This window comes from Sander lucioperca, chromosome 1 (genome assembly GCF_008315115.2).
Source record: "Sander lucioperca isolate FBNREF2018 chromosome 1, SLUC_FBN_1.2, whole genome shotgun sequence".
NCBI classification, from domain to species: domain Eukaryota; kingdom Metazoa; phylum Chordata; class Actinopteri; order Perciformes; family Percidae; genus Sander; species Sander lucioperca.
Genome location: NC_050173.1, coordinates 16,078,773 through 16,092,518, shown reverse-complemented (window position 1 = coordinate 16,092,518; position 13,746 = coordinate 16,078,773). Strand labels below are relative to the sequence as shown.

Here is a 13,746-nt window from a genome sequence, read left to right as displayed (position 1 = left end):
ACCAACCAGACTAACATGGTGGACAAACAAGTGCTAGTACTTACATAAAAATCAAGTTGGACTTAAGAGAAATAGTGGGGAAAAGATGGAAGAAAAAAATAAGGCAGGGTGGGGGTTACAGTTAGTTCCATAGGCCTACATATAGTGCATTGAGCAGCAAGCTGCTGCTCTCTTCAGATCATATGATGGTGTAAAATGAGTGTCCAATTCAGTGTGGGCTCCTCCCAGAAACTAAACAAAGGGAGACCAAGTCATTTTGAAATCTGCCAGCTTGTCTTTTAGACCAAACTTGATTCTCTCCAGATGCAGAAGGTTTGTTAAGTCATTGATTGATTGATGTTTTATTGAGGGAGTTTCGGGTTTCTTCCAGTGTGGAGGCAAAACCTTGTTCATGGTTATGAGACCATATGCAATAACGTGTTTCTGAAATTTTCTCAGTGTGTTCAGTCTCTCCGTCGGGCACAAAATGATCAACTTGGGGTCCGGATGCAGTCTTCTACCAATGACTTGAATATTTTAAATGTCTACCTCAAAAATTGTTGTTCATTTTCCATTAAAAATATTAGTTAAAAAGTATTTTAGTAATATTGAGTAGAAACAGAATTCTTCACTGCTATCATTAAAAACATGTATTTGTAGTTAAATCTATTTGTTAACATTAGTTTCTTGGGATAGTAAAAGGGTTTTCTTCCACTCAGACACACTGAAGCCACTGTTAGGCTCTTAGTAAAGTTGGACCCCAAAGCAGAGAACTGGAGCTGGTTTGGTAAGGTACAAAAAGTGTATTTGAACGAAAAGTGTCTCTTGTAGGAGCAGTGGTGACACGGAGCTAGCTGGCTGGAGATGTCCTCAGAGGCAGAGTGGAAAATTAGGCGTTGAAAACCAGGAACTGGAAACAGCAGTGTGGCATCAACATAAAGCTGCATACACAAACATCCACAGGTTAGGTACAAGAAATAACCAGAGGTAAAAACAAACAAAAATACCTTCAACTGGTAGCGAACAGAAAAACAGCTACCGAACATGACAGAATAATCTGGCAGAGCAGTGGAGTGAAGACCAGGCTTAACTGGAGTGGGTGATGAGATGATAGAAAGCAGGTGTGCCTTGACTGCTGTCTGGCGAAGCCAGCCACATCGCCTACCACACATACACTGCAGAATGGAGAGGACAGAAAAAAAGAAACCAAAAACCAAAAAAAAGACCAAAACACAGGATCATAACAGCCACACCGTTATGTAAAGTAATGCCATGCAACGAAAGGTTTAAGTAATTGGGAAACCTTTTTTTTTTTTTTTTTGGCATTTTGATTTTATTTACGAGAAAAACCCTGCTAAAAGAGTGGAGCCTGCTAAGAGCCTAAATATGGCATCAGATTTATGCCATACGTTCTGGTTATAAATGTCCAGATTTATGTCACCTTCTCATGAGCAAATTATATTATTTTACACTGTCATGTTTCACTAGGACAGGAACCCAAAAGCAGACAAGGACAAGGTAAGAAAAATGGAAAAAAAAAGGTGAGTATTTATTTGGCTTTGTACGTGAAAGCAGGTGAGGCAGTGGGTGGAAGTGGGTCAGCTGATGGGTAAATGCAGATCCAATAATGATGGTGAAGCAGACAGGGTAAATGCAGATCCAATAATGATGGTGAAGCAGACAGCCAGGCAGAGGTGGAGAGAATTTCCCAGGTAACAAAAAACTGAGCAGACAGCCAGGCAGAGGTGGAGAGAATTTCCCAGGTCAAAACTGCAGACAGAGGAACAGGAGGCAGATTAGCAACGGGCACAAAGTCACAAAACAAACTTCTCAAACTTACTAACTGATACTTTGGCAAACATACTGGTAAGGAAAGGAATGGATGTCAGTTCACGGCTTAAATAGTGGAGAGGTGATGATCAGGACCAGGTGTGCAGATTGCAGATGAGACACAGGTGTGTGTGGTTGCAGATTCTACCGCCTTGCTTCGTCGCCAGGCAACCAGACAGGGTGCGTTCAGGAACTCCAAGAAAAACACAGACTCACAGGCAGAAAAACAGGAACTCAGGAGGCGGGATTCATGACATACATGGGCAGATATTAGTGGTCGCGCAGCACAACACTTCAGCAACTGGATGGCACCTGCGTGTATAAAGCTAAGCAGCAAGCGCAGAGAGTGTCTGCTTTGCGAACGCTGAAGGGCATCCACGCCAGCAGGTCACTCATCGCGTTGACAGTGACCAATCATAAGAGGGCCAGTGCCTCCCTAGGTTTCCACCTCTAAAGTGTCAAAAGTTAGTTCCATTTGCGCAAGCAGAAATCAACCTTGAGAGCAGAGTGACCTGTTGGAGCGCGTATGCCCTCCAGCGCTCGCAAAGCAGACGCTCTCTCACGTGTGACGGCTGCTCTGTGCGCCTGCTGCTTGGCTCGATGCCACGCAGGTGCCATCCTTTGCTTTACCCTTTTTTTTTGTTTCTCTCTCACAGCTGCTTGTACACGTGTGCAGAGACTAACATCTGCTCATGTGAAATAATATTATTTTTTCTTGAGCGTTTTATCGTGCTCAAGGCATACGACATATATCAGATGTAATGGGGATTGAAAACCATACATCTCCTCTGTGTCAAAACAAAACAAATGCAGACAACAGAAAATACTGAAAATCTTAATAGAGAACAGAGGTGAACAAGAATTATCCATCTCTGTCATTCTGATAGTAACATAAAATAATAATCATATTTACCTTTCACATGAGGGTTCACACTTAATTTTTCCCTTTACATCCACCTCCTCTCCTCTCTGTAAAAAAAAACAAATGCACATGACAGAAAGTAGTTAAAATCTTAAGAGAGTAAAAATGAATATGATTTATCCATGTATGTAGGTTAAAAATAGTTTTTCCTCTGTAACCAGAATATATCATTATATTGTATTATATTTAAGACCTATAAGATATATAAGTGTCCTGTGTGATTTACCTTTCTTAAACATGAAAATGGTTAGATGTTTCATTAATCATGAATAGAATTTTAAAGGGATCGCCAAGTGAAAAATATACCATCCCCAGCCATCCTGAGGTTTCTGTTGGGTCAATGTTAATCAATCAGTATCACAGAGACAGGGTACAAGTGAGGGAAGGCCTGTCTCACACGCAAGGGCATTCCTCAAACTTAATTTTGCCTCCACCTCCCTTTTCCTCTCTTTAAAAAAAACAACAAATGCAGACAACAGGAAGTCGTTAAAAATAAATAAAAGGCAGTAGGTTTGCGCACACAGCAGGGGGTTCGATGCACCCCTGTTTTAATATAAATAAACGTTTTGCTACATTTTGTCAGGGCTGAACCTGCCCAAGGTGAATATGAATTATCCATCTGTATCATTCTAAGAAATGAATATTTACCTTTTACATTAGGGGTTTAAGCTTAATTTTGCCCTCCTCCTCCTCCTCCTCCTCCTCCTCCTCCTCCTCCTCCTTCTTTCCTCTCTGTAAAAAACAGACAACAGTAAATAGTTAAAACCTTAAAAATCCTATGACATGCTGCTTTTTGGATGCTTTTATATAGGCCTTAGTGGTCCCCTAATACTGTATCTGAAGTCTCTTTTATATAGACCTTAGTGGTCCCCTAATACTGTATCTGAAGTCTCTTTTATATAGACCTTAGTGGCCCCCTAATACTGTATCTGAAGTCTCTTTCCCAAAATCCAGCCTTGGTGCAGAATTACAGCCACTAGAGCCAGTCCCACAATGAGCTTTCCTTAGGATGTGCCATTTCTGTGTCTGTAGCTTTAAATGCTATTGAGGAGGAGAGAGGGCGGGGGCAAGGTGGAGGATGGGGGTGTGGCCTTGACCAACTGCCATGCTTCGCTCATTTGCAAGCCATGATGTCTCTCTCTTTCTCATGGGTGGGCCAAATTCTCTGGGTGGGCAAAGCAGAGAAAGGGGAGGTAATCTTTCCCCTTATGACGTCATAAAGGGAAGATTCCAGATTGGCCCATCTGAGCTTACCTTCTCTCAAAGGCGGAGCAGGATGCTCGATGGTGTTTTTTTGCCTCCAACGGCGCCTTCCAGGCAGCTAACCCTAACCTTAACCCTAAACATAACCATTGCTGCGCTGCCTGGAAGGAGATGTTGGAGGCAAAAAACACCAAAGACCGAGCAGGATACCCAGGGCTTTACACCTGTCACCATTTCTAGCCACTGGGAGACCATAGGCAGGCTGGGGGAACTAGAGCTTAGATCTGGCCCAAAAAATCAAGCCCGACCCAACCCGAGCTCGTGCACGTTGTGTCTGAGACCGGCCCGGCCCAACACATTAACTGGAATTATGAGCCCGAGCCCGATTTCAACCCGACACTTTTTTAATACGTGGGCCGTTGACGTTCTCAACTACAATTCAGAGTTGTTTGAACTCAACGCATTTCTCTGTGAGGGCATGCTTTGCTCTCATGCTTGGAGAAGTAACAAATGAGGACGTTGAAGGCTGACTGTTATCTTTTCTGCCACGGCGAGCCTGCTTCATGTGTCTGTTCATCATCCAAGTCCCCGTTTTATTTGCTGTCATAGGCGAGCAGCGTGCCGCACTTAGCCTAAAGCACTCGACAAAGCCGACACATATGTTGTCACTGCCCACGACTTGTTTAAAATGGTTCCATACCTCCGACTTTCCTCCAAACTTGCTCAAAGGTAATTCTCCTGTTTTTCTTTTTTTCTTTACATCCTCAAGCTCCATGTTGCACTTAAGCTACACCATACAGCCCAGCAGCCCCGGTGTGATGTGTGCGAGAGGAGAAGACTCCGCGCATGACACGTGTTGCAGTTTGTAACTGTAGTCCAACTTGTGTAACTTTTTGGACACATTTGTTACTTTGGCCTAAATATAGCCTATATACATACTATTTCTGATTATGGCATAGCTTTCTCCCCACCCAATTAGGCTAATAAAGTAATGATTAAAAAAACACAAATGCTTGATCAAGGGCCCGGCCCGAGGATAGTGGCGGAAAATTACGGCCCGGCTCGGGTCGGGCTCGGGCCGAGAATCTAAACTCTAGGGGGAACTCATATTAATGTTAAAAAAACCTCATAAAGTTACATTTTCATGCCATGGGACCTTTAAGAGAATAAAGGTTAACAAGAATTATCGATCTCTATCATTCTAATTATAACATTAAAGAAATTGATATTTACCTTTTACATGAGAGGGTTGAATCTTAATTTTGCCATCCTCCCCCTCCTCCGCCTTCTCTGTAAAAAAAACAAATGCAGACAACAGGAAGTAGTTACATTTTTAATAGAATAAAGGTAAACATGAATTATCTATCTTCATCATTTAAATTATAAAATAAAAAAAGGATATTTACCTTTAGGTTCAAGCTTAATTTTTCCATCCTCCTCCTCATCCTCTCTTGTAAAAAACAAATGCAGACAACCCGAAGTAGTTAGATTCTTAAGAGAACAAACGTGAACATGGATCTCTATCATTCTAATCATAACATAAAGAAATTAATATTTACCTTTTACAAGAGGGTTCCAGCTTAATATTACCTCTCTCTTCTCTTCTCTTCTTTTTTTTAAGATTATTTTTTGGGCATTTTAGCCCTTTATTTTTATAGGGCAGCTGAAGACATGAAAGGGGAAAAAGAGGGGCAATGGCATGCAGCAACGGGCCGCAGGTCAGAGTCGAACCCGCAGCCGATGCATCGAGGAGTGAACCTCTATATATAGGCGCGCGCACTCCCTCGATTACTAATGCAATAACCTGCAATACATGAGGGTGGTCTAGGGTGGACGTCAACAGACATATGAACGTCCTTGACAAGGTGTCGCCATCCTTTTATTTCTCTGCATCACACTCCCTCCTGCCTGAATCATGGTGCAGAAACAAGGACTCAGTTCTCACCAGAACATGTCCTTTCATCCAATTATATTTTATATAATTCAGTTCAATTACATTATAATCAATTGAAATCCATGTAAAGCAAATAAATTACATTCAAAGCAATTCAAAGCAATTAAAATTAATCCAGTTCAATTCAACTGAATTACCTTGTTGCTAATACTAAATTGTTTGCCACTACTATTTCGTCCTCTATACTACCCAGTGTGGACCAATGCACTGAGGTCCTTGTCACTGCAGACTCTTCTTGGTCTAGGGTGGGCGTCGACAGACATATGAACCTCCTTGACATGGTGTCGCCATCCTTTTATTTCTCTGCACAGCGGAGCTTCCCTGGGAGGGCCTAACACGTTGGAGGTTCACGCTATCCCCCCCAGATCACACTCCCTCTGTGCAGACACCCTGCCTGAATCATGGTGCAGAAACAAGGACTCAATTCTCACCAGAATCCTTTCATCTAATTATATTTTATATAATTCAGTTCAATTAAATTATAATCAACTGAAATCCATGTAAAGCATTTCAATTCAAAGCAATTCAGTTTAAACCAATTCAAATCAATTCAGTTTAAAGCAATTCAAATAATTCAAATCAATTCAAAGCAATTAAATTCAAAGCAATTCAAATAAATTCTGTTCAATTCAAATAAATAAAAATCAAATCAAATAATTCAAAGCAATTCCAAGCATTTAAATTCCAAGCAATTACTAAATTCAATTTAAATACATTCAGATCAATTCAAATTAATTAAATACAAATTCAAAAGATTCAAAGCAATTCAATTTAAAGTTATTCAAATAAATTCAACTCAGTTTAGCACAATTAAGTCAGAAAAACTGAATTAAAAATGAAATTAAAGACAAAAGCGCTTACCTGCAGACTTACCTGCAGGTTGAGCGGCTCTCTTGCGCCCCCTGCTCTGGTTTCTCCTTTTCAATAAAAGCTTAATGTTCTTCACCCACTTCTGCTCAGGGCCCCTCCATAACGGCGGAGGTGCACTGGGTGCATCTGGTCTTCTAGAGGGGCGTGCTTTTAAAGGTGAAGTGGGTATCTGAGGTTGGTCAGAGTAGGTCACCCTCTTCAGCGTTGTTTGAGTGGCCTTGGTAGGATCATCTGACAGCCTACAGTATCCCTCCTTTAACAAGGTCCCGTCAGTGTCAGAGCTACATGGGGAGCCACTTGAAGAGCCAGAGTCAGAACTAGAAGGGGAGCCACTTGAAGAGCCAGAGTCAGAGCTAGAAGGGGAGCCACTTGAAGAGCCAGAGTCAGAGCTAGAAGGGGAGCCACTTGAAGAGCCAGAGTCAGAGCTAGAAGGGGAGCCACTTGAAGAGCCAGAGTCAGAGCTAGAAGGGGAGCCACTTGAAGAGCCAGAGTCAGAGCTAGAAGGGGAGCCACTTGAAGAGCCAGAGTCAGAGCTAGAAGGGGAGCCACTTGAAGAGCCAGAGTCAGAGCTAGAAGCGGAGCCACTTGAAGAGCCAGAGTCAGAGCTAGAAGCGGAGCCACTTGAAGAGCCAGAGTCAGAGCTACATGGGGAGCCACTTGAAGAGCCAGAGTCAGAGCTACATGGGGAGCCACTAGAAGAGCCAGGGTCAGAGCCAGGTAGGGAGCCACTTGGAGAGCCAGAGTCCAACTTACCTGCAGGTTCAGCGGTTCTCTTGCTGCCAAATGGATTTCCCCTCTTTATCAAAAGTGTCATGTTCTTCACCCACTTCAGCTCTGGGTTGCTCCATAACAGTGGAAGCTCACTGGAGCCAATAGGAGAGCCAGGGTCAGAGCCACATGGGGAGCAACTTGGAGAGCCAGGGTGAGAGCCCCGTGGGGAGCCACTTGGAGAGCCAGGGTCATAGCCATGTGGGGAGCCACATGGAGAGCCAGGGTCAGAGCCACGTGGGGAGCCACATAGAGATCCAGGGTTAGGGCCACGTAGGGAGCCACTTGGAGAACCAGGCTTAGAGCCACGTGGGGACGCACCTGGAGAGCCAGGGTCAGAGCCATGTTGGGAGCCACTTGGAGAGCCACATGGAGAGCCACTTGGAGAGCCAGGGTCAGAGCCATGTGGGGAGCCTTTTGGAGAGCCAGTGTTGGAGCCACATGGGGAGCCACTTGGAGAGCCAGGGTCGTAGCCATGTGGGGAGCCACATGGAGAGCCAGGGTTAGGGCCACGTGAGGAGCCACTTGGAGAACCAGGCTCAGAGCCACGTGGGGAGGCACCTGGAGAGCCAGGGTCAGAGCCATGTTGGGAGCCATTTGGAGAGCCACTTGGAGAGCCAGGGTCAGAGCCATGTGGGGAGGCACCTGGAGAGCCAGGGTTGGAGCCACATGGGGAACCACTTGGAGAGCCAGGGTTGGAGCCACGTGGGGAACCACATGGAGAGCCAGGGTCCGAGCCATGTGGGGAGCCATTTGGAGAGCCAGGGTTGGAGCCACGTGGGGAGCCACTTGGATAGCCAGGCTCCGAGCCATGTGGGGAGCCATTTGGAGAGCCAGGGTTGGAGCCACGTGGGGAGCCACTTGGAGAGCCAGGGTCCGAGCCATGTGGGGAGCCATTTGGAGAGCCAGGATTAGAGCCGAGTGGGGAACCACTTGGAGAGCCAAGGTTAAAGCCACAAGGGGGGCCACATGGAAGTCCAAGGTTGGAGCCATGTGGGGAGCCATTTGGAGAGCCAGGGTTAGAGCCACAAGGGCGGCCACAAGGGCGGCCACTTGGAGAGCCAGGGTCAGACCCACGTGGGGAGCCACGGGGCGAAGGAAAAGGTGAAAAGCTGTAGAAATGTGGGGAGCCAAAAGGAGCTTTTTGGTGGGGCCTAGTGAAGGAACCATAGTCAGACTTACCTGCAGGTTCAGTGACACTTTTGTGCCAACCACCAAACTCCTTTCTCCTCTCCATACAAACCTCCATGTTTTTCACCCACTGCGGCTTAGGGCCGCCCCATAACGGCCGAGGAGCATTGAGTGCCATCTGAAGGTAAAAACAAATCACACATGTTAACACACCATTAGCCTGGATTAACATAACTACATTTCCAAAAAAAAGCCAGACGCATGATGTCAGGCTTTTCCCCTCACCTTCTGCTCTCTGTGTGTTGCCGTTCTTAAAATCCCTTCGCAAGGGAAACAACAACATAATACGAGCTAGCAAGCCACACTCTAGAAATGGCAAGTTTTAAAGAAAATTAGGATTGTCCAATAAGACAGGCTTGCTTGGTTCTTTCAGTGAAAGATTGTGAAGACTTACAAAGAATATGTTTATGGCATTTACTATCTAACTGTAACATTTTGGGACCAATTGGTGGGATTGCTGTGGACACACGGCGATACACTGGTAAGAGCAAATTACATTTAATCATTCATTTGTGCAGCTAATTTAAATAGCTTACGTTATTCTATTGTGTAAACAGTTAACAGTAAACTTTATTTAATATTTTATGTAACGTTTTCTTTTGCAGGATTCAAATGTTTCACCTAAACAAGTTTCTTCCTGAGACTATTTTGCAGAGCCACAGTCGCTGCGTCCACAGCTCAGCGCTGCCCAAGTCGATTGTGATTGATTTAAAGATATGCAAACAACTTAAAGTGTTTATTTTCTCCTATCCTGGAATGTATTCGTGGTATATCCAGACCTTACACCACAGCACTGTGGAGATAGGTCTTGCAATGACTAACACACCATTGTGGTGGAATTTTTCCGAAACACGATGTTGTGGTAAGATGAAACAAGGGGGAAAACTTAGATAAAATCCAGTCATTCCTAGGTCACAGGTCAAGGGAATGAGAAGCTCTATTCGGCCATACACTAACAACCAAACCTGTCCTTTGTTCAAGTATGAAATTATGTGTGTCACTACAACTTGAGAGAGTCTAGGCTGATAAGGGGATGTTGTGTTCCGGGACTGTCTCTTTTCGAAGGTCAGCGGAAACAGGGTAAAGGGGTTCGCATACACCTTAGCCTATTACCAAGTGATATATATTAGGGCTGCACGATGTGAGGAAAATATGCGATACGTGATAACGCTGTTGAATATCACAATAACGATATTACTTGCGATAAATAAACAAATATTAAAGTGTACTCAGTTCTGCATTTTATTGTTACTGTATTTGACTAAAATATAACAAATTGCTTGTTGAATTTTAAATAAATAAAAGAAAATAATTTTCAACATTTTTTTAGTGAACAAATTGAACATTGAATTAAACATAATGTTATGAAAAAGTATGCTCTCTCTCTGTGCCAAATGTATGCATTTTTTTCACAGTGTTATTATTGCAGTAGGCCATATGCCTTATGTGTATATGTCAACATACAGTAGAAAACTTTTTTCCGCTGGGAGCCAGGGTCAGACTTACCTCCAGACTCAGCGGCTTTCCAGCTGAGGAGCCAGGGTCAGTGCCAGGTGGGAAGCCACTCTGGGAGGCTGGCGCTGGGATCCTACGTTGGATGAGCCGTGGGCTGCTGGGCCGGTTGGGGTTTGGAACAAAGGCTCTTGTCCACTTGTAGCGTTGGTCCATCTGGAGGTAAACAAATACAACCCTCAGATCACTTCTCCACATCATGTTAACACCATGGACTGTTCTATCACATCACATTTTTATTAATTAAAAGGATCACTATCACAATGCAACAATACTTTAAGCTACATTGTGTAAGAATTTCTCCCATCTAGTGGTGAAATTGTATATGACAACCAACTGAATATTACTTTCTAGCCCTTCCCGTTCTGAGTGCATTTCAACAACTACGGTGGTCGAACCCGAAATTAGCTCTTAGTATCTCCATTCTTTACACGCAGCTGTTCTAGCCACTCCAATTGGTCTTGTTGCTTTGCCTGTCGCGTTGTCGTTTTAATTCTCTTTTTCGCTTCCCTGGCGAGTAATCTCCCCCTGACAATCGTTACTGTGCCACTGAGTTTAAAAGCACGAAAGGCGGAGGTATGTCCCTCTTTGGCTAATGTATTTTAAAGATGGAGGCTGTACATGGCTGACGTTGTTTGAGTTGCTGCCTTAATGAATCAATCTATCTACCTTTCATCTATCTATCTATCTATCTATCTATCTATCTATCTATCTATCTATCTATCTACCTTTCATCTATCTATCTATCTATCTATCTATCTATCTATCTATCTATCTATCTTTTTCAATTCAAAGGGGCTTTATTGACATGAATGTTTCAATAACAATGTTGCCAGTCTAAATATTTGGACAGGACACGATAAACAGGAATATGAACATTACCAAACAATAAGATTGATTCATATCTATCTATCTATATCTATCTCACACATATCACAACATCAAGCACATGAGCACACAGTCTGCAGCACTGATGAAGTTTAATTATACAGTTTAGCCTACTGTAACATTTCTGCATGTTAATGCCATACTAAAAACGTCAGTCACAATCTACTTATCAAAACTAATTAAAAATACACCTGACCTTGACTGATATTCAAAATATCATTTTTTTAATTTATAATAAATGAGCAATTTTTTGGGTGAACATCTTTGTTTGTGGTGCCTGTGTTATGGCGCCATCAATATCTTTGCATTACCCAAACTTTACAGTTTCAGCAGGAGATACAGTATATGCCTCTTGGAAAGGGACAGAGACTGAAGTTGGGACGGCATTACATGATAACACACTGTGGTTTAACTGTACTGCTTTCCTAATTATCCTCTATTGAGAGTTTAATAAATGCTTCCGTGTAAGTCCTCAAAGTCTCCTGAACCTTCTTCATGTATCCAGAAGTCAAACTGCTCCTGAGTTATTCCATAACTACCATGGTGTGTTATACGTAATAAAGTATGCTCTCTCTCTGTGCCAAATGTATGCATTTCTTTCACAGTGTTATTATTGCAGTAGGTCATATGCCTTATGTGTATATGTCAACATACAGTAGAAAAGTTTTACTTTTTTCCACTGGGAGCCAGAGTCAGACTTACCTCCAGACTCAGCGGCTTTCCAGCTGAGGAGCCAGGGTCAGTGCCAGGTGGGAAGCCACTCTGGGAGGCTGGCGCTGGGATCCTACATTGGATGAGCCGTGGGCTGCTGGGCCGGTTGGGGTTTTGAACAAAGGCTCTTATCCACTTGCAGCGTTGGTCCATCTGGAGGTCAAAACAAATACAACCCTCAGATCACTTCTCCACTTCATGTTAACACACCATGGACTGTTTTTCATAATGACTATCTGGAAAAGTCATCACATCACATATTGAATCAAAAGGATCAGTATCACAATGCAATAATACTTAATTAAAAGTAAATGTCGTGTATTAAATTATATCCAAGAAAAAGTATAGAAGAGAATCTATAGAATCTATCTTTTTTTTTTTAAGATTATTTTTTGGGCATTTTAGGCCTTTATTTGACAGGACAGGTGAAGACATGAAAGGGGAGAGAGAGGGGGAATGACATGCAGCAAAGGGCCGAGGTCGGAGTTGCGTCAAGGACTAAACCTCTAAATATGTGCACCCACTCTACCAACTGAGCTATCTGGGAGCCCTATCTAGCTTTTTTTAAATTCAAAAGGGCTTTATTGGCATGAAAGTTCCAATAACAATGTTGCCAGTCTAAATATTCAGATAGAATACCATAAAAAGTAATATGAACATTAACAAAACATTAACATTGATCTATCTCTCTCTATATCTATCACACATATCACAACATCCAACACATGGGCACACAGTCATCAGCACTGATAAAGTTGAATTGTACAGATATTAAGAATATCTTTTTTTATTCATAATAAATAAGCGAAGGATTAGGCTGTATGAAGATAATAATATCTCATGTCATCAGATCCTATTGTCAGACCGATGGAGTCAAAGCCATGTCACTGGCACTGTGATACCAACTTTTGTCTCAATAGAGCTGTTTTTATAAAAATAGGCTATACCATGAATTACCAAGCACTTTTGCTGATGGGTGAAAAGTCGACACCTTATCACCACTTTGGAAACATTTGAAAAAAATCTATTTTTGCAGTCGTCACACCTCTCTGCTGCTCACCATGTGGGACTATTGTTCGGGGCACGATGAAAACTGAATATTTTAAACGACCTAAATTAAAAAGAAATACATAGAGCCTAGAATATGTGTTTATTATGAGCACATTCAAATAGGCATAATAAGGATTAAATTAGTTTACTATTGCAGCTGCTTGCACAACATCAGCAAGAAGTTAAAGAAAATCTTGAAACATTATTTTTATTAGGCTATTTCTATGATCAGGCTAATTGTTCAATAGATGAAACAGACGGTCTGTATAAAACTAACCAACAAAGCGAAGTAAACCAAAAGCTGCTTTAGCCTGCTACTTCTTCAAACGTATACAGATGTCAGTCTTATTTGATTAATTTACACCGAAAATAGCATTGGTTAATTTTGGGGTCTCAAAGGTAAAATACATAGAAAACAATACGGGTTTAGAAAGTGTATAAATCTCACATTTTCCACGTAAAAAGTCCTTTTGTCAGTGACAGTAGGTCTTAAGTAGAACTCTAGGTGCAAAAAGTCATCAGTTGAAGTGTCTCTTTTAGAAAAAATCGTGGCGTGAAAGTAGGAATCTTCTGAATTTCTGACAGATAGAAAGTTTGTTTTTGTTTGAATGATGATCATGTCGAATGACGCACCTGGAGACCAAACATAGCAACCATGGAATCATCAGGTCCCTGACCACATGTCTTACCTCAAGTTCCAATTAAGTCAGATGCAACAATGGCATTTGTTAGTTTGTTGTTGGCAATTTCATTAAATACAGCTTTATTGGAAATATCCAACATGTGAGCAAAACACAGCCTACATTAATAAAGCTCTTAAAACATGTTGACTCACCTCATGACCTGTTTATAAATGATTTGTTTGAGA

The 13,746-nt window shown here is 42.4% G+C and overlaps 1 protein-coding gene across 1 annotated transcript; it reads right to left on the bottom strand.

The window, feature by feature from the left end:
* Positions 1-6,411: 6,411 nt before the first annotated feature.
* LOC116046267 (basic salivary proline-rich protein 1-like) lies at positions 6,412-13,408 on the bottom strand. The gene is made up of 5 exons (XM_035999493.1): positions 13,327-13,408; positions 11,820-11,981; positions 10,224-10,385; positions 7,508-8,835; positions 6,412-7,147 (listed from the first exon to the last, which is right to left on the bottom strand). Exons 2-5 carry the CDS (start codon positions 11,979-11,981, stop codon positions 6,730-6,732), a joined length of 2,070 nt encoding a protein of 689 aa, XP_035855386.1. The 5' UTR covers positions 13,327-13,408; the 3' UTR covers positions 6,412-6,729.
* Between the last annotated feature and the right edge of the window lie 338 nt (positions 13,409-13,746).